At 37.6% G+C, this 26,594-nt stretch overlaps 2 protein-coding genes across 9 annotated transcripts; both read right to left on the bottom strand.

The window, feature by feature from the left end:
• Positions 1–436: 436 nt before the first annotated feature.
• On the bottom strand, positions 437–26,190 carry RNASE4 (ribonuclease A family member 4). 4 transcript variants are annotated; one of them, XM_027843130.1, is made up of 4 exons: positions 26,111–26,163; positions 20,288–20,323; positions 2,119–2,172; positions 437–1,391 (listed from the first exon to the last, which is right to left on the bottom strand). In XM_027843130.1, exon 4 carries the CDS (start codon positions 1,365–1,367, stop codon positions 936–938), a length of 432 nt encoding a protein of 143 aa, XP_027698931.1. In that variant the 5' UTR covers positions 1,368–1,391; positions 2,119–2,172; positions 20,288–20,323; positions 26,111–26,163; the 3' UTR covers positions 437–935. The 4 variants fall into 4 exon arrangements, with proteins under 4 accessions (XP_027698931.1, XP_027698933.1, XP_027698934.1 ...); XM_027843132.1 differs by lacking the exon at positions 20,288–20,323 and having other exon boundaries at positions 26,111–26,190; XM_027843133.1 differs by lacking the exons at positions 20,288–20,323; positions 26,111–26,163 and adding an exon at positions 13,445–13,474.
• On the bottom strand, positions 9,098–26,200 carry ANG (angiogenin). 5 transcript variants are annotated; one of them, XM_027843125.1, is made up of 3 exons: positions 26,111–26,167; positions 20,288–20,323; positions 9,098–10,000 (listed from the first exon to the last, which is right to left on the bottom strand). In XM_027843125.1, the coding sequence occupies exon 3, from the start codon at positions 9,969–9,971 to the stop codon at positions 9,519–9,521; it is 453 nt and encodes a 150-aa protein (XP_027698926.1). In that variant the 5' UTR covers positions 9,972–10,000; positions 20,288–20,323; positions 26,111–26,167; the 3' UTR covers positions 9,098–9,518. The 5 variants fall into 5 exon arrangements, with proteins under 5 accessions (XP_027698926.1, XP_027698927.1, XP_027698928.1 ...); XM_027843126.1 differs by having other exon boundaries at positions 20,288–20,329; positions 26,111–26,161; XM_027843127.1 differs by lacking the exon at positions 20,288–20,323 and having other exon boundaries at positions 26,111–26,200.
• Between the last annotated feature and the right edge of the window lie 394 nt (positions 26,201–26,594).

Here is a 26,594-nt window from a genome sequence, read left to right as displayed (position 1 = left end):
AGAGGGAATGAGCTTAGAAGCTAGCAGATCTATAGTCTATGCTTGGCTAAACCACACTAACTAGCCTTTTGACCACTCTGGGCCTCAGATTCTCCATCTTTCAAATGAGAATAGTAATATTCCTTGGGTTCATGGTGTAATGGAAAAGGGTCTACACTTAAAGTCAAGAGGGACCAGGATTCAAAATCTGCCTCCAACAATTATTTGTGTGACCATGGACTTTCTCTCAGCTTCAGTTTCCTCAGCCATAAACCAGGAATGGGAACGATGCCTATTGGGCTGTTATGAAGCTCAGAAAGTGCTTAGTAAAAACTTTAGACACAACATAGTCTGCTAAAGGTGCTATTAAACTCAAATAGAAATGAGGGTCATTATATTGTTAAAAAAAGAATCCTGCAGGCCTCATATTGACTTAGTTTTAAAATATACTATTATCTATGTTTGATTGTATTTTTATTTATTTTATTAAACATTTCCCAATTACATTTTAATCTAGTTTCGTCCACACTCAGGAGCGTTACAGGCTACATGTGGCCCATGGGCCTAGTATATGACACCTCTGGTACATTAGTGTTATTGGGGGTATTATGACAATCACACGATGAAATGACATGTTAAAAAATGTTTTGGAAAGGAAGATGTGACATATATATATAAAGGTATCACTATTCATCCTTTCTCCTGTCAAGAGGACAGGAAAAAGAAGATTTAACCCTTCCACAACTATACAAGGAGGTTTATTAGGGGATATAACCCAGCTCTTTTGCAGACTTTGTTTCTCTTCCTTTAGGGTCAAGTATACGAAGTCATGGACCAGTTATAGGAGAATAAGCAGAGGATTCTAGGGAATAGGGCCCAGGACAGCTCCCATCTTTCACTAGCAGACAATAAGAAAGTGGGAACTTTGGCTGAGGGTAAAGCCAGCAGGATGGATCTTAGCCATCGAAGTGCACAGGCTCTAAATTCTCACAGGCAATGACAACATGCCTGGTTCCAGCCGTGACCCGGTATCTACAGTTTGGGGAAGTTGAGCCACCTGTCACTCTACAATCTGTGACCTTCATGATGCCTTCATGGCAGTTCATTTTGCCATTCTTGCATTTGATCTCAGTGGTATGGCAGATACTGTTGATGTTCCAAATGTCCTCATGGATGAAGGTGTTAACGGGCTTGCACTTTGGCACAGTCATCCGCCTCCTGTGCATCATCTGGTTGCAATACGTAGCGTCACCACCTTCACTGTAAGGGTCCACATGCTGTCGCAGGAACTGTTGGTACTTCCGACTCTGGCCAGAAGAGGGCTGCACCAGCCATGGGCCAAGCAAGGCCAACAGCAGCAGCAATGATCGGATGCCCTGCATGGCCATTATCTTCTGCCTATCTAGGGGCCCCTAAAAAGAGAACAAAGCAAGAGGCAGGAGAGTAGAACATAAGGATGGAGGATGAACTGCCCATCCCTTACCAAAAGATAAAATATCCCCATTTTATACTTCCATATTCAACTTCTCCGCTTTCACATACCAATTTTTCTTTAGGCTTTCATTTCCTAGTTGTTCTAGATCAGTGGTTCTTAACCAGGGATCACTAACCATAGATTTCAAGTCATCCATGAACTTGAATGGAAAAACAGTTAAATCTTTACTTCAATATCATTTTTCCTTTATAATTCTACATATTTTATTTAATGCATTTTAAAACGTTATTCTGAGAAGAGGTTCATAGGCTTCCCTGCCACAAAAGGAACCTCATAACACACATAAAAGTTAAGAATTCCTAGTCTGGGTCATCTCTAAGGTTCTTTTCTTCTCTAATCAATCAACAAAGACTTATTAAATGCTAACTATGTGCCAGGCATTGTGCTAAGAGCTGAGGATATGAAGAAGTAAAAAACAGTCACTTCCCTCAAGGGGCTCATATTCTACTAATCTGTAATACTCTGTTATCCTGTGAATCTCCATCATCTCCCTCCCCCATTCACAGATACTGCTATTCTTACTTCTCTTTTTCACAGCATTGTTCCCAAGTGATTCAGTTTCCAAAGGCAGAGTTTCATCTAGGAGAAGTTAAGTACAAAGGGCCCTACAATGATCTAGGTCTAGGAACAAGATTCCAGTTTACCTTTGTTTGTTGAGATTGCTGCAGATGACCCTAATGAAACCTCCTGGTCAGGTCCTAAAAAAAAAAGCATCATGTGTGACTAAAAGATAGCCACATGTAATACCTTTATGAAACCAAGATGCTACTTGGCTGATTCTTGTATATGTAACTACTCCTTGACTACTGTGTTCTTTAGGGAGTACTTAATTCCTTGGAATCTCCTACTCCCAAGAATTGGGGTGGATTTACAGCTCACAAAGTATAGGCATGTTGAGTTTTTACAGTCACACAAATTTTTATCTTATTATGAGTGACGGACTCAATTGAAGTTCAAAGCAGACATGGAGTATAAAAAGATAATGGAGCCGAATTTTGATTTCAGTTTTCTTTTTCCTTTGATATTCTCCCAATGGCAATAAAAACCAGGCCCTTTGTCAAGCTTGTTAATCAGTGTGGTCTGGATACATGTGTTCATACACACATACACACACACACACACACACACACACACACACGATCCCAGCATAGTGCCTTGCATGTGGCAATGATTGAACAATGCTTATTGAATGAAGAAATTAAGGAATGAACAATGTGGGTAATAATATTGAAAGCAGAGATCATGAGCAAGCAGTGCAAAAAGAGTCAGACTGTATTATCTTACTTAGATGACAAAGAAGATCAAAACATACAACCAGAAGAAGACAATGAAGCCAAAGCTCCTACATCCAAAGCCTCCAAGAAAAATATGAATTGGCCCTAGGCCATGGAAGAAGCTCAAAAAGGATTTTGAGAAGCAAGTAAGAGAAATAGAGGAAAAACTGAGAGTGATGCTAAAGGAGACCCAAAAAAATACTGAAGAAAATAGCACCTTAAAAAATTGCCTAACCCAAATGGCAAAAGAGGTCCAAAAAGTCAATGAGGAGAAGAATGCCCTAAAAAGCAAAATTGGCCAAATGGAAAAGGAAGTCCAAAAGCTTACTGAAGAAAATACTTCCTTAAAAATTAGAATGGAGAAATTGGAAGCTAGTGACAATTTGAGAAATCAAGGCACTGTAACACTAATCCAAAGGAATGAAAAAATAGAAGAGAATATGAAATATCTCACTGGAAAAACAACTGACCTGGAAAATAGATCCAGGAGAGAGAACTTAAAAATTATTGGACTATCTGAAAGCCATGATCAAAAAAAGAGCCTAGACATCATCTTTCAAGAAATTATCAAGGAAAACTGCCCTGATATTCTAGAACCAGAGGGCAAAATAGAAATTGAAAGAATTCACCGATCACCTCCTGAAAGAGATCCCCAAAGGAAAACTCCTAGGAATGTTATAACCAAATTCCAGAATTCCCAGGTCAAGGAGAAGATATTGCAAGCAGCCAGAAGGAAACAATTCAAGTATTGTGGAAACACAATCAGGATAACACAAGATTTAGCAGCTTCTACATTAAGGGTCTGGAAGGCATGGAGTATGATATTCCGGAGGGCAAAGGAGTTAGGACTACAACCTAGAATCACCTACCCAGCAAAACTGAGTATAATCCTTCAGGGTGAAAAATGTCATTCAATGAAATAGGGGACTTTCAAGCATTCCTGTGGAAAAGACCAGAGCCGAATAGAAAATTTGACCTTCAAATAGAAGACTCAAGTGAAACATGGAAGAGGTAAACAGGAAAGAGAAATCATAAGAGACTTACTAAGGTTGAACTGTTTACATTCCTGCAGGGAAAAGATGATATTTGTAACTCATGAGTCCTTTGTCAGTATTAGGGTAGTGGGAGGGAAAAAATTATATGTATGTATAGGTAGACAGATAGAAGGCACAAGGTGAGTTGAAGATGAAGAGATGATATCTGGAAAATAAAATTAAGGGGTGAGAGAGGATTATACTGAGAGAAGGAGAAAGGGAGAGATAGAATGGGGTAAAATATCTCACATGAAACAGACAAGAAAAGGCTTTTACAGTGGAGAGGAAATGGGGAAAGGTGAGAGGGAATGAGTGAATCTTATTCTCATAGGATTTGGCTTAAGGAGGGAATAACATACACAATGGGGTATGGAAATCTATCTTAACCTATAGGAAATAAGGAGGGAAGGGGACGAGAGCAGGGGATTGATAGAGGGGAGGGCAGATTGGGGGAGGGGATAATCAAAAGCAAACACTACTGAGGAGGGACAAGGTCAAAAGAGAGAATAAAATAAATGGGGGGTAGGATAGGATGAAGGGAAATGTACTTAGTTTCTCACAACAGGACTACTATGGAAGTGTTTTGCATGACTATACATGTATAACCTGTATAGAGTTGCTTGCCTCCTCAGTGAGGGTGGGTGGGGAGGGAAGAAGGGAGAAAATTTGTAACCCAGAATTTTAAAAACACATGTTAAAAACAAAAAAATTAAAAATTAAAAAAATAATATTGAAAATACCTCTTACGCCAGCAATGGCACTAAATCAGACGAGAATTTCAAGATGAATTGTGGGTAATACAATCTGCTAAGTAATAACTAGCATTTATATAGCACTTTGAGGTTTTCAAAGCACTTTACATATATTAACTAATTTGATCCTCACGACAGTCCTGTGATGTGCTATTATTATCCCCAATTTACAGAAGAGGAAATTGAAACTAGGAAAGATACAACAACTTTCCCAGGGATATATGGTTAGTAAGTATCTGAGGCAAGATTTGAAGTCAGGCCTTCCTAAATTAAAATACTACTCTCCACTGTGCCATCTATCTACCTATCAATGCTACCTGCCTAAGAAAGAACTTAAACAGCTTTTCTTATCAACTCCTCAAGTAAGAAGCTGTCAGACTTTCTGATGATGATAAAGGGTCATACTTCATTATCCCCATCTGCCCCTTCATGTACTTTCAAGAATCCTATATTTTTTCACTTTGTTCTGCTCTTTTCCCTTCCCACTTCTATACCTGGACTCACTCTCCCAAAACTGATATTTGCTTTTGTACCTTAATCTCCACACATTGAGGAAAACAGTAACATTCATTCTCAAAGCTCAAAACCTCATTTGGTTTCCAAAACAAATTTGTGAGCTAGGCAAAGCAGATAGTACCACCATTTTTTTTTTTTTTTACCAATGTGGAAATGGAAGCTCAGAAAAGAAAAAGTGACTTAGGTCTAAAGTAACACAAATATCAATGCCCAGAGAATCTTATGACTCCAATTCAATAATAATAACAATACTTCTATTCCACTTCAAGGTTCATAAAGTACTTTGCAAATATTATCTCATTTTATCCTCACAACAACCGTGGAAGGTAGGTGTTATTATTATCCCCATTTCACCAATGAGGAGACTGAGGCAAGCAATGGTTAAGTGACTTGAAGAGAGTCCCAACTGGTAACTTTAGGCAGTTCAAATATTAGGCAGGATTGGAACTCAGTTCTTGCTGACTCCAGTTCAGTACTCTATTACCACCTAGAAGCCTCTTCAAGGCATTACTTTGTTCTGAGTTTCCAATAGCAGTGACATTTATATTTCTCTATCCACTGTCTCTTATCCTAGACCTTTTTAAACTAATAATAATAATAATAATAATAATAGCTAACATTTACATAATTATGGCAACTAGGCAGTGGGAAGGGATGGGGCTGGAGTAGGAAAGACTCATCTTCATGAATTCAAATCCCACCTCAGACCCTTACTAGTTGTGTGGCCCTGGGCAAATCACTTAATCCTTTTGTCTCAGTTTCTTCATGGGTAAAATGAGCTTGAGAAGGAAATGGCAAACCACTCCAGTATCTTTGCCAAGAAAACCTCAAATGGGATCATGAAGAGTCAGACATGACTGAAATGACTGCACAACAACAGCATTTATATAGCACTTACTATGTGCCAGACGCTGTGCTAAGCATTTTGCAATTATTACTTCATTTGATCTTCACAATAATCCTATAAGGTAGATACTATTATTATCCTCATTTTTACAAATGAGGAAACTAAGGCAAAAAAGTTAAATACTTGCCCAGGGTATAGTATAGTATAATATAGTATAGTATCTAGGGCTGAATTTGAACTCAGGTCTTTCTCACTCCAGACTCTAGGCCTGGTGCTCTATTCACTATACTACTTAGCTATCTCAGGCATTTTTGTGACACCTGACCACAAAGAAGACCTGGCTGGTACATATGAAGATATAATCCATAATCTTGGCCCTTTTGTTAACTCACCACAAAAAAAAATGGTATTTAAGATGAGAAGAAATCCCATATTGGGGAGGAATGGGATCAATGTCCATTTCCAGCCTAGAATTTCAAAGGGAAGTAGCTGGAAATCAAGAGGAGATTAAGAAAAAGTGGTTCAACACAGTTAAAAGGGATTATCCCTATGCTCAGTCATGATTTACAATGCAGTAATTTAAAATGGAGTGATGGGGCCTCACAATTGTACCTTGGGCCATCTTCCAGATTTCATATTAATCTGCCTCTGACTGAAATTCTGGAAATTGGTGCCAAGACCACAACAAAGTATGCCTGTCATCAAACCTTAGCCCAGGCCTGTCTTCACTAGACCTCACTGCCCCTCAATTTAAAAAAAGTTTTAGCCTTAGGTGGCAAAAACATATCATTTCTTCCCTCTCTTATATCTGAATAAAATCACTAGTGAGTCTACCTAAAGAACTTGGATCAAAATGCTTTCTCTCTTCAAAACCTGTAGTATATTAGAGCTGAAAAGAGCCTAGGAGGTTATATAGTTGGTTGGTTAGTTGTTGTTCTTCATTATTGAAGAGGACCCAAATGACACTATTATGTTGGAGTCAAGGTACAATGTGTCCAACATGACTGATCAGACCAATATGACCTTGGAAGGCTTACCACAGGTCAGGCAAAAATATCCCATATGAACATTTGGAGTGGAGATGTCTTTACATTTTTGAATCTTACATTTCTTTTGAGCTACTGCAATTCTACTTTGTTCATAGAACACAGAGCCCTCTTTGATGCAGGCCCACCATGTTGGGTGGTCCTGTGTCAGTGTCTCCCACGTCTCATAATTGATTCCAAAGTTCTTCAGAGAGACCTTGAAAGTGTCGTTGTATTGCTTCTTTTAACCTCCATGTGAGCACTTGTCTTGTGTGAGTTCTCCATAAAATAGTCTTTTGGGCAAACATGTTTGGCATTTGAACAACATGGCCATCCCATCAGTTATGCTCTCTGCAGTAGCGTTTGAATGCTTGGCAGGTCAGCTCCAGAAAGGACCTTAATGTCTGGAAACTTATCTTGCCAGGTAATCTGTAATTGATTCTGTTTCCTGGCATGGCCCTGGTACACTATCCAGGTTTCACAGGCATACAACAATGAGGTTAGCACAATGGCTCTGTAGACCTTCGGTCTGGTAGGCAATCTAATACCTCTTCTCTCCCACACTTTCCTTTGGAGTGTTCCAAACACTGAACTAGCTCTGGCACTGTGTGCATCAACTTCATCATCTACGTGTACATCCCTAGAAAGTATACTGCTAAGGTAAATGAACATATCCACAGCATTCAAAATTCCTCCATTTTCTATAACCAGTGTTTTCACACGTGGATGGTACAGTACTAGCTGGTGAAGAACCTCTGTTCTCTTGGTGTTAACTGTTGAGCCAAAATTAGCACAAGCAGCAGAGAATCAATCCATACTTTGTTGCATTTTGGCCTCAGGCTACATTGAGTGTGCAATCATTATGGCCATTATGAGTCTTGGAAATTAAATAGTAAAGTCCCCTTGTATTTCCCAAAGCCCCTGTTTTCAGGAACTTGAGAAAGATATTTACGTAAGTTGTGATCATTTCCAGCTATGAACTATGGTCCAAAGGATATATCTCCTGTCCACCTTGCATACAATCTCCTTCCTTGAACTCATTCTTTTTCAAGTAATTTAATATCTTGGAATTCTCTGTTCTCATTGCAGGAGCAGGAAAGCATAGCAAAACTGTGATAAGAAGGATTTTGATAACTTCCATGACTCTGGTCTAACATACAATTACTTGAGCTGCTAAATTGGCATATCACTGTGTATAGAGCATTTGGTTATGTAAAATTGAACGTTACAACTGAATGTGTCTTATAGCTGAGTGTCCTCAAGATAGCTACCTTCCATTTAGCCCCTTAAGTAGACAAAGAAGTACTTCCATCCCATGACAAAAACTACTTATGAATCTCCAGTGTGTCACCAAATCAGACCAAACGTCTAAGCTATTAATGTCATAAGCGGGCTATTTGAGGTGGTTGAGAGACATTAAAGCTAGAGAGATTTTAATGTAGGAATAAACATATATCTGTTTTTCCCTTTTTAATGACCTATATATCTTGTTCTTTCTATCTCTGACAAGAGCAATGGTCTATATAATAGCAACTGAGTCCCAAATCAGGGAGATAGCAATGAATGAAAATGTTCTAGAATTTGATCATGATATAATTCTTCTTTGAGAGATTTTTACTACCATCCCTGATGGTGAAGGTTTGCATAATAGTAGATTTCCCAACATTCAACATTTAGAAAGCCTCTTCTTTTTGCTATCTCAGGAAATTAATGGGTTTCAACAGAATCCAAGTTTCTAACTAAGGAACTAGAGGTAAGAAGATTCTTAGAATTTCAGGAACCATTAACCCATTTCTCTAGCTTCCACAATCAATTTGAGGTGTGCCAATAGGGCAGGGCTATCATAGAGATCTCTTGGGCAGTTTCTCAGCAGCCCATGGGGAAAGTAACATACTCTTCTTGTATTGTCCAAGGTTATGGGATAAGCAATGTCCTCACTCACCCAAATTCTTTGCCTACTGATCTAGAACTATGGGATTTTTTTCAAACTGCTTTGATAAGGGTATCCAATCAACACTAACTTTAGAGACAATTATAAGGTTCACATATCAACAATTGCTAGAAGATATTGATTAAAGGGTGCAGAGTAAAGAGGTTTCCATATTGTTGGTTTCCCTCTAAGGAAACAGGTGAGTGAGAATGAGAAATGAGTTTAATATTCAATGAGCCAGCGACTAATGATTTCAGGGATATTTTATTTATTCAAGGTGCCCAAAAGTTGAAAAGAGAAGAAACTGAGCAATTCAACTTTTAAGAGAATCAGAATGAGTGTTATAAACACTCTTACATACAAGGACATTACATTAAGGAAGAAGTATGGAGTTCCAATGCTTACAATGAAAGCAGAACTGGCAAAAATCAACAGTCTTACTAAGTATGTAGATCAAGGGTTAGCAACCCTGCCAAAGGAACTTACCAACATCCCAAGTCTAGGATGCTGGAGGTATGAAAAGAGTAGCATATTTTAAAAAATATAACTACATATCAACTAGAAAAAGGTTGGAAAGCTGGCATCATGTTTGTGATCATAATATAAGACTAATAACAACCTAAATACCACTTGGGGCACCCATGTCTTAGGTTGCCAAACTCCTTATTAATTTGCAGTGACAGTATGGTCAAGGTGGACAGGTAAGTCATGCTCACAGGCAATGACAATATATCTAAAGTCAGAGGTGGCCCTGTACCTGCAGGGAGGTCTTGTGGACCCTCCATGAAGTACACAGTTGGTGACCTGAAATTGTGACTTGCTTATCCTAAATCTCCCCTCTTCATAGGGTTTCCCAGCTTCATCTCCACAGACAGCCTTGATGCTGGGGTAACCACCATGGATGAAGGTATTCTTGGCCTTGCAGGGCTTGGTCAAACCTCTCAGTCTCATGATCTTTTCACAGTACACGTCATTCCGGCCATTTGGGTTGGAGTCGTAGTGCTGAATCAAGAAGTGTTTTTCCCTGCTATTTTCTTGTGTCAAAGAAGGTGAAACCAGCCAAAGTCCCAGAATGAAGAGCAGCCAAAGAGGGCCCATGCTCTTCAGAAACATCACCATCTCTCCCAATCAGATGTTCCTGCCAAGGGCTAGAGGAAGAAGGATATGACAACCATTATAGGACGTCCTTCTAAATGTAAACCATATAGATAAGGAAATTTTGTTGCTTTTTTTCTTTGTTTCTTTTTTGCCAAGGAGGCAAAACTCTATAACTTAAAAGTTCTCAGTATGGGTCTGGAGTCACAAACTTTGATCCTTGCTCATTCCTAATCCCTTAACCACAGAACACTGACTAACCATTAGCATGGCATGTCCACCAAGATACCAATGCCTAGCTGTCAGGGGCATCTGACTGTCTGCTTTTCTATCTTTTTCTCTTTACCAAGAACATTTACATTGCTATCCAGATGTCTAGAGATGCTGCTCCCACATCCACCACAGGCAGGTTAATCCATCCAGTTTAGGGACTGCTGAATGGTCCAGATTAGAAAGTGAGTGAGTTGATCCTGACCTTAGCCTTCTTTATCTAGCAATTCCCAGATTATACATCTTTTCATTCAACCATCCACCAGGCCTAGATAGTAGGAGTATCTTGCCATCTACCCTGTTGCAGCCTACATACTTCCTTGTCAACTTTCAACCTCTTTCTCAGGAAAAAATAATCAAACTAGTATTATCATTATTATTGAATAGAACGTGACAAATCTACTATGCTATGGCTCCACTCACAATCCTTCTGACTCTCTAGACACAAGGGCAAGGAACCTGCAGCCTTGAGGCTACATGTGACTCTCTAGGTCCTTTTATTAAGGGGATTTGTTCTGTGAAGTTTGGACTCATTCCAAGGGCCATACTTAAGGACCTAGAGAACCTCACCCTTCCCTAGAACAAAACACTCTTTCCTGGCTACCATTACCCCCCATAAATGTTGAATACCCCTAGTAGAATATGCCTTCCTTGAGGGCAGGACCTGTCTCACTTTTATACCTGTATCCCCATTACCTAGCAATGGAACTGACTTATAAAATGCTTTTTGATTGGTTGATTGATTGATTGGGCATTCATTTTAAAATTATATTACCTGATTATGGATAGCAACTCTGCTATTTTCTAGGTGTGTGACCTTAGTCAAGTTATTAAAATCCTTCTGGGCCTCAGTTACTTTATATTCAAAAGGAGGAGTTGAACTCAGTAACCTCTCCATGACAGTTTATTGGCTTTAAGTAGTCGATATAGAATTATACTGTGATCCACTAGATGGCAGTGGTTGATAAGGACTGTCAAACATACCCTAAAGGTTCTGACACTAAAATTAAAGTCATCCCCCAGTGGTTAATGAAAAAAGAACCCAAGAAGATGGCTTAAGTTTATAAATTTTTTTGTTTCAAAGTACTTCATATGAAATACCTCATTTGACCATGACAATAACTCTCTTATGGCAACAGTGCAACTATATAACTCTTAAATAAGAGTGAGAAAACAGAGCCCTTGTGATGTCCCCAGATCATACAGCTAGTATGTGCCCCCTCCAAAAAAAAAAAAAAAAAGGAGTACAAATCAAGGTTTTCTGGTGCCTAGTCTGGTTTCCCTATGCTACTTACCCTTCTTATATCTCAGATACACTCATACTCTGATTCAATTTGAACTAGTCCACTAGTTCAAAACAAAATGGCAGCTGATAAAATATCAGAGTTCAATGGAATTTGTTTTATTGACAGAGGGTAACAGGAAGGGTATTCTTTGATTGAAGTCTACTCCACAGAAAAAAAACACTAATGTTTGAAAATATTGGGAAAACCCATGTAGAATCATTTCCTTAAATTGGGCTCTCTCAATATTGGTGAAAATTATACATGTCATGTACAAGTCACAAGGGCATTTACTGGTTAAGAATTCAGGAAGCATCAACCCCATCTAGAAGTCTCTGCCAATCCTGCAGTACACTTTTAGATCTAAATCCAAGTTACCTTACAAGAGATGACTAGTGATAGGTGAATGGTAAAGTGGCAGATTCTGGTCACAAGGATATTATAGGAAAACTGAATTGTTTGGAATTCATCTTCATCATTGAAAACTTAAACTTTTGTGTAGTAAAAGTCAGGTGAACAAAACATTCAGATTCTGGTGCACTCTATGACCATGCATAACATTGCTTGCCAAAGGGTTAAAAAAAAAGTTGATAATAAGTCAAGTTTCTCTGTCATTGATATTTACCTTCATTTTGCCCCATGTAGTAGCAAAATTCAGCCTCAACAGTTCAGCCCACACATATCACCTTGAAATTAAGGCATTGAGCAGTCTATATAAAGGTACTCTGTCTGCTGAGAATGGTGCTTACTTACAAAGCAGTTTGGCCAGTAGAAACTGAAGCACTCCAGATACCAGCCTAGGGTAGGAACTGTTGTCACAGTTCCTGACTTTCATGTCTACATATTTGTCCCTATTGATGGCACCAACATAGTTTGCCTCTGATTGATTATGACTTTACCTGGCTATCAGCAAGTTCCCTCTAGGTGCAACAGAAGCTCATCTGTCCTTCTCTACTATACAATTTATCCACAGAAAAAATACCAGATTGACCAAAAAGGTAGATACCCAGCATCTTCTTCTCCCTCTCCTTCTCCCACTCCCTCTTCCGCTCTTTCTCCCTCTCTCTCTCTCTGTCTCTCCTCCCCTCCCCCCTCCAACTGTCTTTCTGTTTCTGTCTTTCTCTGTTAATATGTGTATCTCTGTCTCCATCTCTTTGTCTCCATCTCTTTATCTCCATCTCCATCTATGTCTCTGTTTCTGTCTTTGTCTCTCTGGCTTTGGCTTCATAAACCTTATAGTATGGTGTTAAACTATTAAATTATTATTAATACTGGGGATAAATTTTTCCTGGATATGGCTTTGGAGTCATATTTATTTCCAAGTGATTTTCCATAGAATGAAGATATTATACAAGCCATATTTTCCTGTCTTCATAAACAGCTTTTGTTCTGTTTCTAAGTGGAGCAACTGGCAAGGAGACACCCAAGGAAACAGCTAGGGAGTCACAAGGACAAACTACTTCATCTTCCTAAGCAATGTCAAATTGAAAGAGTCCAAGATTTCCTAATTTACCTATACCTGATTCTAGCCTAAGAAAACTTTACCCAATTTAAAGCCTCTAACACATCTGGAATCAATTGCGGGGTGGGGGGGGAACATTAAGAGGTTAGGATCACAAGTTACCTTCTGTCAAACTTGGTGGGAGGACCTGCCTTCTCACTGATAGCTACCATTAAACCTTGTTGCAGAAGTGCCTTTGACAGCCTAGCTTATTTACATATAGCTCTTTGGCCTGGAACCAAAGACTTTAAGAAGGAGTGGAAGGACCATCTCAAAATAATTACATTAATATCTGTGAATGACAAGATACATAAATTCAATAATAAATAAATTGATAAATAGGTAGATGATAAATAAGCAGATTTATAGGTTAGATTAGGTTAGTTTAGATTAGATTATTCCATAGAAAAGAAGTCTTACAAAAATCAGTTAATTTCCCTTACTAGAGAAGGGTTCCAGTTGCTTCTTCCCTGGTAGAGAGGTCTCAGGCATCTCCCCCACCCTTTGATTCTGATTATATAGTTTTTGGATAGACAAGGGGTGGAGATAATTGATTTGATAATTCCAACCTCTATTAGTTTTGGGGGTTTTTTGTTTTTTTTTTTGACCAACCTCTATTAGAAACAGGGAAACTAAGGGCATTTGATTTGTACAAACAAGACAGAAGTCATTCACCTCCTTCTTGGGGGTGGTTGAGTGAAATATTAACCTGGCCAAAGGGATTTAGAGATTAGCCCTGAGAGCCAAAATCTGTTGAACATGGCCAACAGAGTCCTAGAATCTACTCTATCTGCAGAAGCCACCTTAATCTGTTGTCTTCAGAGATGGAGAGTCTTTCTAATAGGTCTTTATGTTTGAGGAATATGAAATATACAAATCTTCATGCTATTTTCCAGGCTGGCTACTTGACCTAGGAGGCACACCTGCCTTTCCATGGTCACAGACCTTGAGGGTATTTGCATTCCCAAGAATGGAAGTTGAAGGTCTGTCTGCTTTAGATGCACATGACCATATTTCTAGTTGCTCTGAGTTTATCAAACAGCTATTGGCATGTAGGTAAACGGTGTTTCACAACACAATTAAGTAACATACTTAGGAGTAGAACCCAAGTTCTCTGATTCCTGATCCAGTGCCTTTATTACTTTCTTGACATTTACTAGTTCTATGATCGTGAGTAGGTCACTTAACTCTTCTGAGCCTCACTTTTCTCATCTGTAAAATAGGGATAATACTAGCACTACCTACCTCTTAAGGTTGTGAGGAAAATGCTTTGTAAACCTTAATGGGCTATAGAAATGTATTATTAACCACCCTAAGGGTCTCTCCTTCCTTTAGTGGACCTTAGTGGCCCCCACCCCCAACTTCTATCCATTGTAAAAACTAGATGGGGAAGAACGATCAAGCATTATAAATTCAGAAGAGGTCTCTGAAATATGGATAGCATAAAAACTTCTACTTATTGCAACTCTGGTACAAAAATGCTACTGCTATCGTTTTGTAGCAAAGAAAACATTCCATCATGTTAAACAATGTAAAAGAAAGGGCTTCAAAAAATATTGTGTGATACAAAGGTAAAAGATTGTTATTATTAGTAAGAAGTTCTCTGTTTCTGAACACATAACTGTTGCTGACATAGTAGAGGCTCTGAGAAATCCAGGAGTATCACTTGCTGGGGGTCATTTGCTTTGAACAGATAGGCAAACAATGACAAGATCTCTATTGTCTGTTAGACATATATCTATGTCGACGGTAATTAGTTGCTGGGTAGAGACCCTAGCACTTTACTTTCTTTGTCATCACCTTACTTTCTTCTCCTCCTCAATCTCCACTGAAGCCACTGACTCCACAATCCTCAACACAGATTTTCTATCTACCATTTATGAAGAAGGATCAATTGCAAAGAAGCTGTCTGTTATTCAGAAAGGACCACAAGGGATGGCACTCGAATTGATCCATTTTCAAGAATTGTTGAGATTCGACCCTTGCTATCTCCCCTGCTGGTGTAGGCAAACCAGTTGGAATTTTTCCAGTGTGATTAAAGCCAGAGAAATACTGTTGACAGATGTGAACCCAAGGCTCTGTATCTAGAGGCACTAAGAGTGGAGCCCTTGACCAAGAAAGCCCCAGAGGTAGTTGGAAACCCACATCAGGGGCCTTAGAAGTGATCAAGAGTAACAACAACAAGTCTGAATACAACAATATTCATATTAGAATACCCTAGACCTCATTTCTGAGATGCTGCAAAGTGTCCTAAAGATCCAGCATTCTAAATCACAAAGATTCAAGGAGGGAAGCTAACCTCAGGACATGGAGGTCAGTGTGAAGGCCCAGGGGATCAAGCAGAGCAGAGCAACTAACCCAGCAAGTGCTAAAGCCTAACCCTGACACAAAGCCCCAATCCAAGAATTAAAACTGTAAAGATCTGTAAGCATAAGAAGATACAGACCACTATAAAGAATTAGAATAGATCCAGAGATGCCCAAAAATCTAACCTAGAAGGTGAGAGCGACTCCATAGCAACTGCAAGCAGATTAAAAGAACTACATGAATACCTAGAAGTAATGAAGCAAGAAATAAAAAATGAAATAAAAGCTCTGGAGGAAGGAATTGGAAGAAGAATAACTAGAATGTACAGACAGAGTTAATTACAAAAAAAAAAAAATAGAGGACCTGGGAACGGATTGATTAGATTCTGAGGGGTGTAAAAGGGAAAAGAAAAGGTAGGATAAATGGAATAAGGAAATGAAAATTGCTATTTCTCAGAATTAGGGTACATGAGAAAAAAGTATGAAAATATGAAGACAGGAGAAGTCAGATGAACCTCACTTTTATCTGAACTTGACAAAGAAGGTTTGAAAACACACACACACACACACACACACACACACACACACATAACAAGTTTGGTGTTGCATATCAGACTCAGCAGATAAGTAGGCAGGGATATGGGGAAAGAGATGAATAGTCCAAAACCAAATAAACTTCCTAATCCTGAAGAGAAATTTAGAAGGAAAAATAAAATACAATAGCTGGAAACTAAGAGGTTTCCCAATTGAGGAATATATGAAGAAATTGTGGTGTGTGGATTGTTAACAAGATTTTACTGAGCCAGTCTCCAACCTGAGAAAGACAAAACAGGAAGCCAGAGATAAAGCACCAATAATCAGGTAGCCATTCAATTAATTAGTTTCATTATGAGCAACAGATCTGCAAATCAGGAATTCTCCTTATCAGAATTCCACCTTGCTGAAGTGAAAACAGAGATTACATACATAGATCACAATGGGAAAGGAGGGGGGAAGATGGATTACAAATAATCCTTTCCCAGACCAGAGTGGTTTCCTGCTACTAGTCCACAAATCCACAATACAATTCTGGAGGCAAGTCTTTGGGGGTCATGACCACCCCACATACACACATTCAGGGCACAGAACCAGAGTTCTGTGATGGAAATAGGTTCTACATAGTCTTTGATTTGCTTCACTTAAGGTACACAAGCAGTGATTATGAGCATTGTTAAGGTTTGATTGATCATTTCAAGCTGCATTGTGAGCTTCTAACTCACAAGCTAGGAGAGGCAGTTCTTGAGATATCCAGTTATTAGTATATTTATCACACATATCATATTAATTCCCTTCACAAGACATAATGGAATACTTTGTTCTGGCAGAAGTGATGAAAGAAGTGATTCCAAAAAAACACTGGTATGCAGAGTAGAACCAATAGGACAATTTTTACAACAAAATTGAGAAGAAAAACAACTCTGAATAATTTAAAAACTGATCAAAACAATAACCAATGCTTCCCAAGGACCTATGGTGAAATATATTCCTGAAGTTCTGACAGAGAAGTGATATACTTGAGGTTTGGAAAGAGATGTACATTTTTGGATGTTGCCACTATGTGGATTTGGTTTGCTTAGCTAGTCTCATTTGTTTCAAGGTATTTTTTTCCCCCTGTTTTCAGTGGAGGGAGGGGAAGGATGGAAGTGCAAAAAGAACAAAAACAAATGAAGAGGACCACTTCAATATTGTTTTAAGTGCAGAAGGAAGCATAAACAAAGCAAGACTGTTTTGAAAGTAATGGGCTGAGATTATTACATATTTCCTTTAAAAGCATATAGCAGTGCTGTGCTGTGGCCATGGGTGAGAAAGAGGGAGCACAGGCCTGGTGAGTGCAGTACCCTGCAGGGAATAAGAACATTGTTGAGACAGTGTGGCTAGGGACCTAACTGTGGCTTAGGGGAAGAGAGGAGGGTTGAGCCTGCTGGACAGAATTCAAAAAATAACAGTAAGGAGGACCTTAGGCCTGGGGCATCATTACTCACAATTTGGGATTAAAACCTAATTACAATGAGAAGCTGCTAAAAATAAAATAAAAATAAAAATGAATAAGCAAAAGAAAAAGAACCTGGCCATAGATAGCTACTAAGCTGTAAAAGAAGACCTGGGTTTATATTCAGAGGAAGATAGTAAAGTTAAAAAAAAAAAGGCCACTCCTACCCCAAAGAATAACATCAAATGGTCACAAGCCCAAAAAGAATTCTTGGAACAACTTAAAAAGGAATTCAAAAATCAAATAAGAGATGTTAAGGAAAAACTTAGGGGGAAAAAAGGTAATCCAAGAAAATTATGAAAAAAAGTTAACCAATTGGGAAAAGAGATCCAAAATCTTAAGGAAGAAAATAACTCCTTGAAAACTAGAATTGGACAAGGGGAATAGAATGACATTATAAAACACCAAAAAATAATAAAACTAGAAATAATAGAAGAGGATCTGAAACATCTCATTAGAAAAACAAATGATCTGGAGAACAGATGAAGGAGAGATAATATAAGAACTGTTGGAATGTCTGAAAATTATTATAAAAAAGAATATTGATATAATATTACAAGAAATTATTAAAGAAAAGTATCTTGAAGTTTAGAACAAGAAGATAAAGTAGAAATAAAAAAAAATTACCATTCACTACTTGAAAAAGATCCCAGGAAGAAAACTTACAGGAATGTCATAGCCAAATTTCAAAACTCCCAGGTTAAGGAGAAAATATTGCAACCAACAAGAAAAAACAATTTAAATACTGTGGAAATGCAATCAGGATTTCACAACTTTTACACTAAAAGATCATAAATCTTGTAACATATTTCAAAGAACAAAAGAGCTGGGGTTGCAACCAAAAATAACTTCCCCAGAAAAGTTGAGTGTAATCCTTAAGGGGGGGAGGGAAGAAGGACACTTAACAATCTGAAAGACTTTCAGATATTTGCGACAAAAAAAACCCCAGAACTAAATGAAAAGTTGATATAAAAGATCCAGAAGAAATATAAGGAAAACATTAAAGACTATTTATAAGGGACTTATTGAGGTCAAACTGTTTACTTCTTACATATGAAAATATTATCAATATTCTTAAGACTGTCATCATTACTAAGGTAGTTTGAAAGAAAGATTGGGGTTGAGTTGAGTATGATGGGGTGATTCTAAAAAAAACAAAACTGGGAAGGAAAAGATAAAAAGGAGTAATTATCTTCTACAAATGGGGAATGAAAGGAAGAACTGATACAGAGGAAGTAGGTAGGGGTGGAGGTCCAGTAGTGCTGGAATCTTACTCTAGATCTGGGATAAAAAAGGAATAATATATACTTCTAAAAGGGTACAAAAGTCTTCTAAGTTTATAAAGAAAAAAGAGGATTGGGGAACAGGATAAGGGAGGGACTTTTAGAAGGGTATGTAGATTAAGATTTAGGAGGTTGGTGGGGAGAAGATAAAGGAGGGAATCTTAGAGGGGTGAGTAAAATGAGGAGTGGGGGGTGAAGGGAGCTGATAAGGTAATAGGATAGGGTAAAAAGAAATGCTAAGAAGGACAATAGTTAGCAAAAATAGGATGGAGGGAAATTCACAAATAGTAATTATAACTTTGAATGTGAATGGGATAAACTCACCCATAAAATGGAAATGGATAGTAAAATGCATTTAAAAATCAGAATCCAATAATATGTTGTTTACAAGAAACACATTTAAGAAAGAGAGATATGCGTAGAGTTAAAATGAAGGGTTGAAGTAGAATTTATTATGCTTCAGCTGATGCAAAAAAGCAGAGGTAGCTATCATGATCTCAGACAAAGTTATAGCTAAAATAGACTTAATTAAAAGAGATAAACAGGATAACTATATTTTGATAAAAGGTACCATAGACAATAAAACAATATCAATACCAAACCTATAGACACCAAATACTATAGCACCTAAATTTTTAAAGGAAAAGTTAAATGAATTACATGTGGAGATAGATAGCAGTAGTATAATAGTGGAGGAATTTAATCTTCCCCTCTCAGAACTAGATAAATCTAACTAAAAAAAAAAAAGTCAGACAAATGAATAGAATTTTAGATATGATAGATACCTGGAGAGAATTGAATGGAAATAGAAAAGAATATAGCCTTTTCTCAGCAGTTCATGGTACCTTTACAAAGACTGACTTTATATTAGGATATGAAAATTTTATAGTTAAAAGCAGAAATATATAAAAGTATCCCTTGCAGATCACAATGCAATAAAAATTACATTTAACAGGGGAATGTGGAAACATAGATTAAAATCTAATTAGAGAATAAATAACCTAATCTTCAAAATTTCATTAAATTAATTTCATTAAAGAGTGACAATAATGAGACAACATATCAAAACCTATGGGACAGTAACAGTAATCAGGAAAATGTATATCTCTAGATGCTTACATCAACAAAATAGAGAAAGAGCAGACCAATTAATTGGGCATGCAATTAAACTAGAAAAAGAACAAACTAAAAATCCCCAATTAAACACTAAATTGGAAATACTAAAAATAAAAGGAGAGATTAATAAAATTGAGTATAAAAAAACCAATGAATTAATAAATATAATTGGGAGTTGATTTTATGAAAAAACCAATAAAATAGATAAACCATTGGTTAATTTTATTTTTAAAAAAAGAAAATCAAATCACAAGTATTAAAAATGAAAAGGATAAATATACCACTAGCAAAGATGAAATTAAAGTAATTATAAGGAGTTATTTTGCTAAATTATATGCCAATAAATTTAACAATTTAAGTGAAGAAGAAATAGAATATCTAAATAGACATATTTTAGAAAAAGAAATTGAACAAGCCATAAATGAGCTTCCCAAGAAAAAAGCACCAGAACCAGATAGATTAACAAATGAATTCTATCAAACATTTAAAGCAATTTAACTAATTCAATATTAAATAAATGATTTGAAATAATAGGCAAAGAAGAGATCTTACCACACTCCTTTCGTGAAACAGATATGATACTGATACCTAAACCAGGAAGAGTAAAATCAGAGAAAGAAAATTATAGACCAATTTCATTAATGAATATGGATGCAAAAATTCTAAATAAAATACTAGCTAAAAGATTACAACAATATGTTGCAAAGATTATACTTTATGATCAAGTGGGATTTGTATCAGAAATGTAGGGATGGTTTAACATAAGGAAAATTATTAACATAATTGATTATATCAATATTAAAAGTTTTTTTAAAATCCTATGATTATATCAATAGATGCAGAAAAAACTTTTGATAAAGTATAACACCCATTTCTATTCAAGACACTTGAAAGTATAGGTACAAATGGATTTTTTTCCTTAAATTGATAAAAAAAAATATTCAAAACTATCAGCAAGCATCATTTGCAATGGGGATAAGCTAGAAGCCTTCCCAGTGAGAGCAGGTGTGAAACAAGCATGCACATTGTCACTAATATTATTCAGTATTGTACTGGAAATCCTAGCAATAGCAATAAGAGGGGAAAAAAAGAAATAGAAGGAATCAGAATAGGGAATAAGGTAATAAAACTCTCCCTTTTCACAGATGATTTTATGATATACTTGGAAATCCCAAAGACTCAACTAAAAAGTTAATTTGTAATTTACATGATAACCATTATATATTTAAAAGGAATGACAAGCCATACGTAATAGATTTGCAGTTTCACGTGCAATCTTTTTTTATCCTGCTGTTACAAAAATGCTTGTTTTATTTCATAAATTAAAATAAAATAAAATTTTAAAGCATAAGCAGAATGGAATTGAAATTAACAGTTTCTTATGAAATCTTATTTTTCTATTCCACCTTTGCATATGGAAATGCTCATTTTGAGGCACAAGAATAGTGTTTTTCAAGTTCAAAATAATTTTTTTTTCAAAAAAAGAAAAAAAACAGCTTAAAGTAATTAGAGGTCTTTGCCTGCTACAGGTTCTGGGAGAGGATGGAGAAGGACTTAAGCTTCCACTGTCCTTGAGTTGATCCAAAGGACTGACAATTACCAGTAACCTCAGTCTGTTACAGCACACGACCCTTCTCCAGACTTTGAACAATGAACAGAAGAGCTATAGCCAAATCAACAGCTCCCAGAGTTAGTCTCTCTCTGTTTCTCCTATTTAGTCATTGCCTTTTTCACTTACCCTTTCTCACTTCCCTCAAGTACTGTGAACCTTCCTCATCCAGTAACAGAATTTATATTGTCCTCTTTTTACTACAATTCCCAAAGGTCCCTGCAGCCACGATCAGGAAGTCTGGTTGCAAGCATAGGAAGGGGCCAGCAACGCAACTCAGCAAGTAGCAGAGAAAATGACTTTGGACCTCTAGACTTGGCATTGTCTTTCTGTGCTTTTCTCCACCCACTCATCTGCATGGGCAAACAGAAGAGACTTAGGTTTTGGAAACTTGTGAATTCTGAGAATTAGAACTATTTGGTAATTATTTGACAAATAATCATTACTTTGTTAATAGTTTGACCTTCAGATATTAAAATTTGGGAAGTGTATGGAATACTTACCATCAATTAGAAAGAGTTCTCTGACTGAAAGACTCAAATTCTTCAGGGGGAAGAGAAAACCAAAGAAAAGACTAAAGCTTTAAGCCTTAGTCAACTGGGAGGACCACGTTTTTTGGTCTAAACTCTAAGGAGATTGGCACCTGAAGTTAGTTATCTCCTGCTAGAGAAATGAGAGGAAGGCAGACTTGTAACATGTTCTAAGGCAAAGGTTTTCTGCCTTTTCTAAAAGAGCTGGAATGGCATACTAACTGAAAGAACAAGGCAGCACCCACTTGTCCCTGAAGATAAAGACTATAGTCAAGCAGAATCTGGCACGGACTTCATAGCCAGCTTATAACCAGTATTCGGTGGAAACTATGAAATCAACAATGAGCAGTCCTAACAGAAGCAATATGAACACACAGGCCTTCCTACAATGTTAAAGAATGACTTTCTCCTGCACGTATGTGCCCTAGACATACACCGTCTCTATTTGTGTACCTTGTCTATATGTATTCCCAACATACATGCCTCTCTATGTGTATTCCCTACTGATGTGGATATTTATGTAAAAATGTGCCCCAGGTTTATGAAGGAATTTTTTGTTAGTATTTTTCTTACCATTCCATTTGAGTTCAAAATTGTCTTTGCTTTAAACTAATCAAGTTTTTTGGCTTACTATTAAAGTTGAATAAACCATAATGGTTCTGCTGTGGGACTGCCCTACAAGACAGAAGGTGACCCCAGGTAATGCACTTAGATGTTCCAGATTTTTTAGATCTTCATTAGATATCATCAACATGTGATGATATCCTACTGACTTTCCCCTATTCAATTCATCAAAAAACTGCCAGCTTAATCTTCCTCATGAGCAAATATGTTCATACCAAGGTAACTACCAGAAAATCTTCAATGGCTCCCGCATTGCCCTCAGGAAAAAAAAATAGCTCATTCTTTACCTGGCATTCAAGGCCTCCACAATTTATCTCCAATCTGCCTTTCTAGCCTTAAATTGCTTTTTTATTTATCTTCAAGTTTATGTTCCAGCTATGTTGGATTACTCAATTTCCTCTTATGTTGTGTTGCATTATCATTACTACTGTTGTTATTCCATTATTCCATTTTTTTTTTCATTCCAAGTCACTAGCACAGTGACTTGAATACATTTGGTGGTAAATAAAGGGTTTTTTTGAGTGAATTAATGAATGCTATTAGATTGAACACAGAATAAACTGACAGTCAAACAACATTCTCAAGCCATCTTGCCTAGACAGCATAAAGGGAAATAAATGTAACTAGCAACTATTGGGGAAATTTTTCTTCAGGTAGGCAAAGACACCATGGGCCCTCAGATATGTCCAAATTTGAATAACTTCCATTCAGGTATACCTCAGAAATATTGTGAGTTCAGTTACAGACAACTGCAATAAAGTGAGTTACATGAACTTTTTGGTTTCCCAGTGCATATAAAAGTTATATTTATACTATACTGTAGTCTATTAAGTATGCAGAAGCATTATGTCTAAAAAATGTACATACTTTTAAAAAAAATGCTTTGAGCCTTTAGTGAGTTGTAATCTTTTTACTGATGGAGGGTCTTGCATCCATGTTCATGGATGCTAACTGACTGGGGGAAGGTTCAGGTGGCTGTGGCAATTTCTTAAAATAAGACAACAATGAAATTTGCTCTATCCATTGACTCTTCTTTGTGTCAAAAAACATTCAGAGGCCATTGTAGGGTTAATAATTGGCCAATTTCAATATTGTTGTGTCTCAAGGGAATAGAGAAGCCAAAGGAGAAGGAGAAAAACAGAACAGTCAGTTGGTGGAGCACTCAAAACACACACAACATTTATCAATTAAATTCACCATCTTACATGGGCAGTTTGTTGTACTCCACAACAATTAGAATAGCAACAACAAAGATCACTGATCACAGATTACCATAACAGATAGAATAATAATGAAGAAGTTTAAAATGTTGTGAGAACTACCAAAATTTGACAAGAGACACTGTGTGAGTACATGCTATTGGACAAATTGCACCCATAGACTTGCTTGACATGGGATTGCCATAAACCTTCAACGTATTAAAAATGTAATATCAGTGAAATATAGTATCTTTGAAGCACAATAAAGCAAAGTGCAAGAAAATGAGGTATGACTGTACTTTTAAAAAGAGCTGAGCTCTAAAAAAGATATCAAGCAGTGATCTCCTAGGATAGCCAGACAACAAATAGTTACCACTTTTATCTTAGTAGCAGTGACCAGAACAATCCAAGTAGCTATTACTTGGAGCCTGGAAATACTCAACCAATACATTCCTTCCCTAATGTAAATGTCAAAGTGTAGAGGACACCACAAGAATGTGCTCAAATGTGCTCTTGAGCACGAGCACACACACACACACACACACACACACACACACACACACCCCCTGGACAGAAGCACCAACTAGCATAACTATGAATATTCAGAGCCTCCAATTTGATAGTTCCACTGTTAGGCAGTCTCTATATATCCTGCTTCCTTGTCCCTTCCTTGTCTCTCTGCTACCACACACCCAGCAAACCAGCCTGAGTGATCTATCTTGCACAGGGATTAGAACTTGCACATACTATTGCCAATGGAAAAATCTCATTTGGGGAATTTCTTGGAAAAGCAACAAAGATGTGCTCTGCATGTTTCCTGTGGTGATGTTCAGGAATCTTGTTGACTAAAGGAGGATGGGGGCAAAGTCTTGCTTACTTACTTATTTTTCCAAATAGAGACAAGGATTAAATATTCACTTTTCTGCAAACTGAGAGAGCCACCCAGAACAGAGATAGTTTGTATATGTAATTGTTTATACAGGTTATTCTTTTCATATGTACTTATCCAATTAAATATCCAACAATGAGTTTCAATACCCCACCAATGAACTCCTCCAAGTGTGCCTATACTGACAAGTTATTCTCCTATATAAAAATGGCAATGCTTAACCCATTATAATGGTTATATAACCCTAGTTATAACCATTATTCCCCTTCACATGCTCCAGCCTCAATTGCTACTTGTGGCCAGATCTGTCCTTTTCTTCCCTCCTGCAGTGATTTGGGGCAAGCCTCCCTCCATATCTCAATCTGTGCTTTTAAGGCTCACATTAGATGCCACCTCCTTCGTATTCCTGGCTCCTCCTTCCAATTATTTTACATTCAATGAGTATTTAATAAATGCTTCTGCTGTAGCATATGGGAAGGAGGCAGAGATAAGTGGTTGGATTAGGGGCCACTTGTTCAGCCTTCCTCCTCATCCACAACTATAACTGTAACATCTGCTAAGGAATCATTACATGGCCTATGTTGATGACCAGTCCCAAGTCAAGGTTGCAGATTCTCCTAAAATTCTAACAGGAAGCCTAAGAAAGATGCGCATCAGAAGTTCCTTTTTTGGGGTCCTGTTGTATGCCACTGCAAAAGCCACAGTTATGTTTTACTTAGGATAAAGGAGAGGGGGGAACATGACCTTTAAGTCTCATAAAGTGGGCCCAGACACTAAGGAGAAAAAGAAAGCATTTAACTTCAACTTTAAAGGAAGACTGATGTTTCCACCATACTGACTCCTTTACACATTTGCCTTAACTGATCAAGTAAGTCTGGGTGTCCTTATTGAGGAATAGCTAAACATGTATGTGTGAATATAATGAGGTAGCATTGCAACTAATTTAGAAACACCAAATATAGGGGTAGCTAGGTGGGGCAGTGGATAGAGCACTGGCCCTGGAGTCAGGAAGCCCTGAGTTCAAATGCAACCTCAGACACATAACACTCACTAGCTGTGTGACTCTGGGCAAGTCACTTAACTCCAACTGCCTCACCGAAAAAAAAAAAAAAGAAATAGTTAATATGAAGAAGTCAGACAAACTTGGGAAGACTAGAATACACTGAGGCAGAGCCCAAGTAAGCAAAATGATATAAGAGATGATGACATAATAAACAATTATTGGGAAAACTATACTGAAAGACTTATTAAATAGACCAATCAGTGGACCAATCTTGTTCAGAGACTGAGAGTGAAGCATGCCCCTTGCCTCTCAGAAGACAGAAGGTGGACTATAGATAGTCAGGCTTATACAAAATTTTGTTTCACTGAAATTCTTGGGGGTGGGGGGGCATCTGACTCTGAACTTTTTTTTTTTTTTTGAGAAAAGACAAAGTGAGTCCAGGACTGGAAGTCAAAGACTTTTAAATCCCTCCCTACCCTCTTCCCAAATAACAGCGACAACAACAACAGAGAGTAACTCACTGTGTGATGTTGAACAACAGGCCTGTTTCTTCCTCCAGTAAGGCGGAAATGGAGAGATGATCTCTTAAGAAGGGTTCCTTTTAGGACTGAAAATCTGTGAAATGAAAACGGGAGAGGCAGAATTAACAAAAGTTAACAGATTAATTCTATCACCAGGCACCCGTTCCTGATAAGAAATCAATGCAACAGGAGATTATTGCGCTCTTACTCTGAGCTGGCTACCGTGCTAGCCTCAGAGTGGAGAAAAATGGCCAAGATAATCCAAAAAGGTACAAGCCAAGGAAGACAAGCTACGTACGAAATGTGGTCTTTTGGACTCCGCTCATTGGCCCGCAGAAGAGCGAAATGAAACGTAGGAATGAGAGGAGAAAAAGGGGAGGGTGTTAGCAGAGGAAAGGGAAAAGTTGTTGTGGGCGTGTGTTTGTGTGTAATTGTTATGTATGCGTATTCGTGTGTGATGTGTACGTGTACATGTTGGTGTGTC

Source organism: Vombatus ursinus, unplaced genomic scaffold (assembly GCF_900497805.2).
Source record: "Vombatus ursinus unplaced genomic scaffold, bare-nosed wombat genome assembly UNPS02014894.1, whole genome shotgun sequence".
In the NCBI taxonomy this organism is placed as follows: domain Eukaryota; kingdom Metazoa; phylum Chordata; class Mammalia; order Diprotodontia; family Vombatidae; genus Vombatus; species Vombatus ursinus.
Note: the sequence above shows the minus strand (reverse complement) of the source record. Positions and strands in the feature narration are given on the sequence as shown.

Bases quoted from the DNA above. Each gene is read 5' to 3' on its own strand.
- RNASE4 (XM_027843132.1), bottom strand. From the start codon at position 1,367: ATGGCCATGCAGGGCATCCGATCATTGCTGCTGCTGTTGGCCTTGCTT.
- ANG (XM_027843127.1), bottom strand. From the start codon at position 9,971: ATGGTGATGTTTCTGAAGAGCATGGGCCCTCTTTGGCTGCTCTTCATT.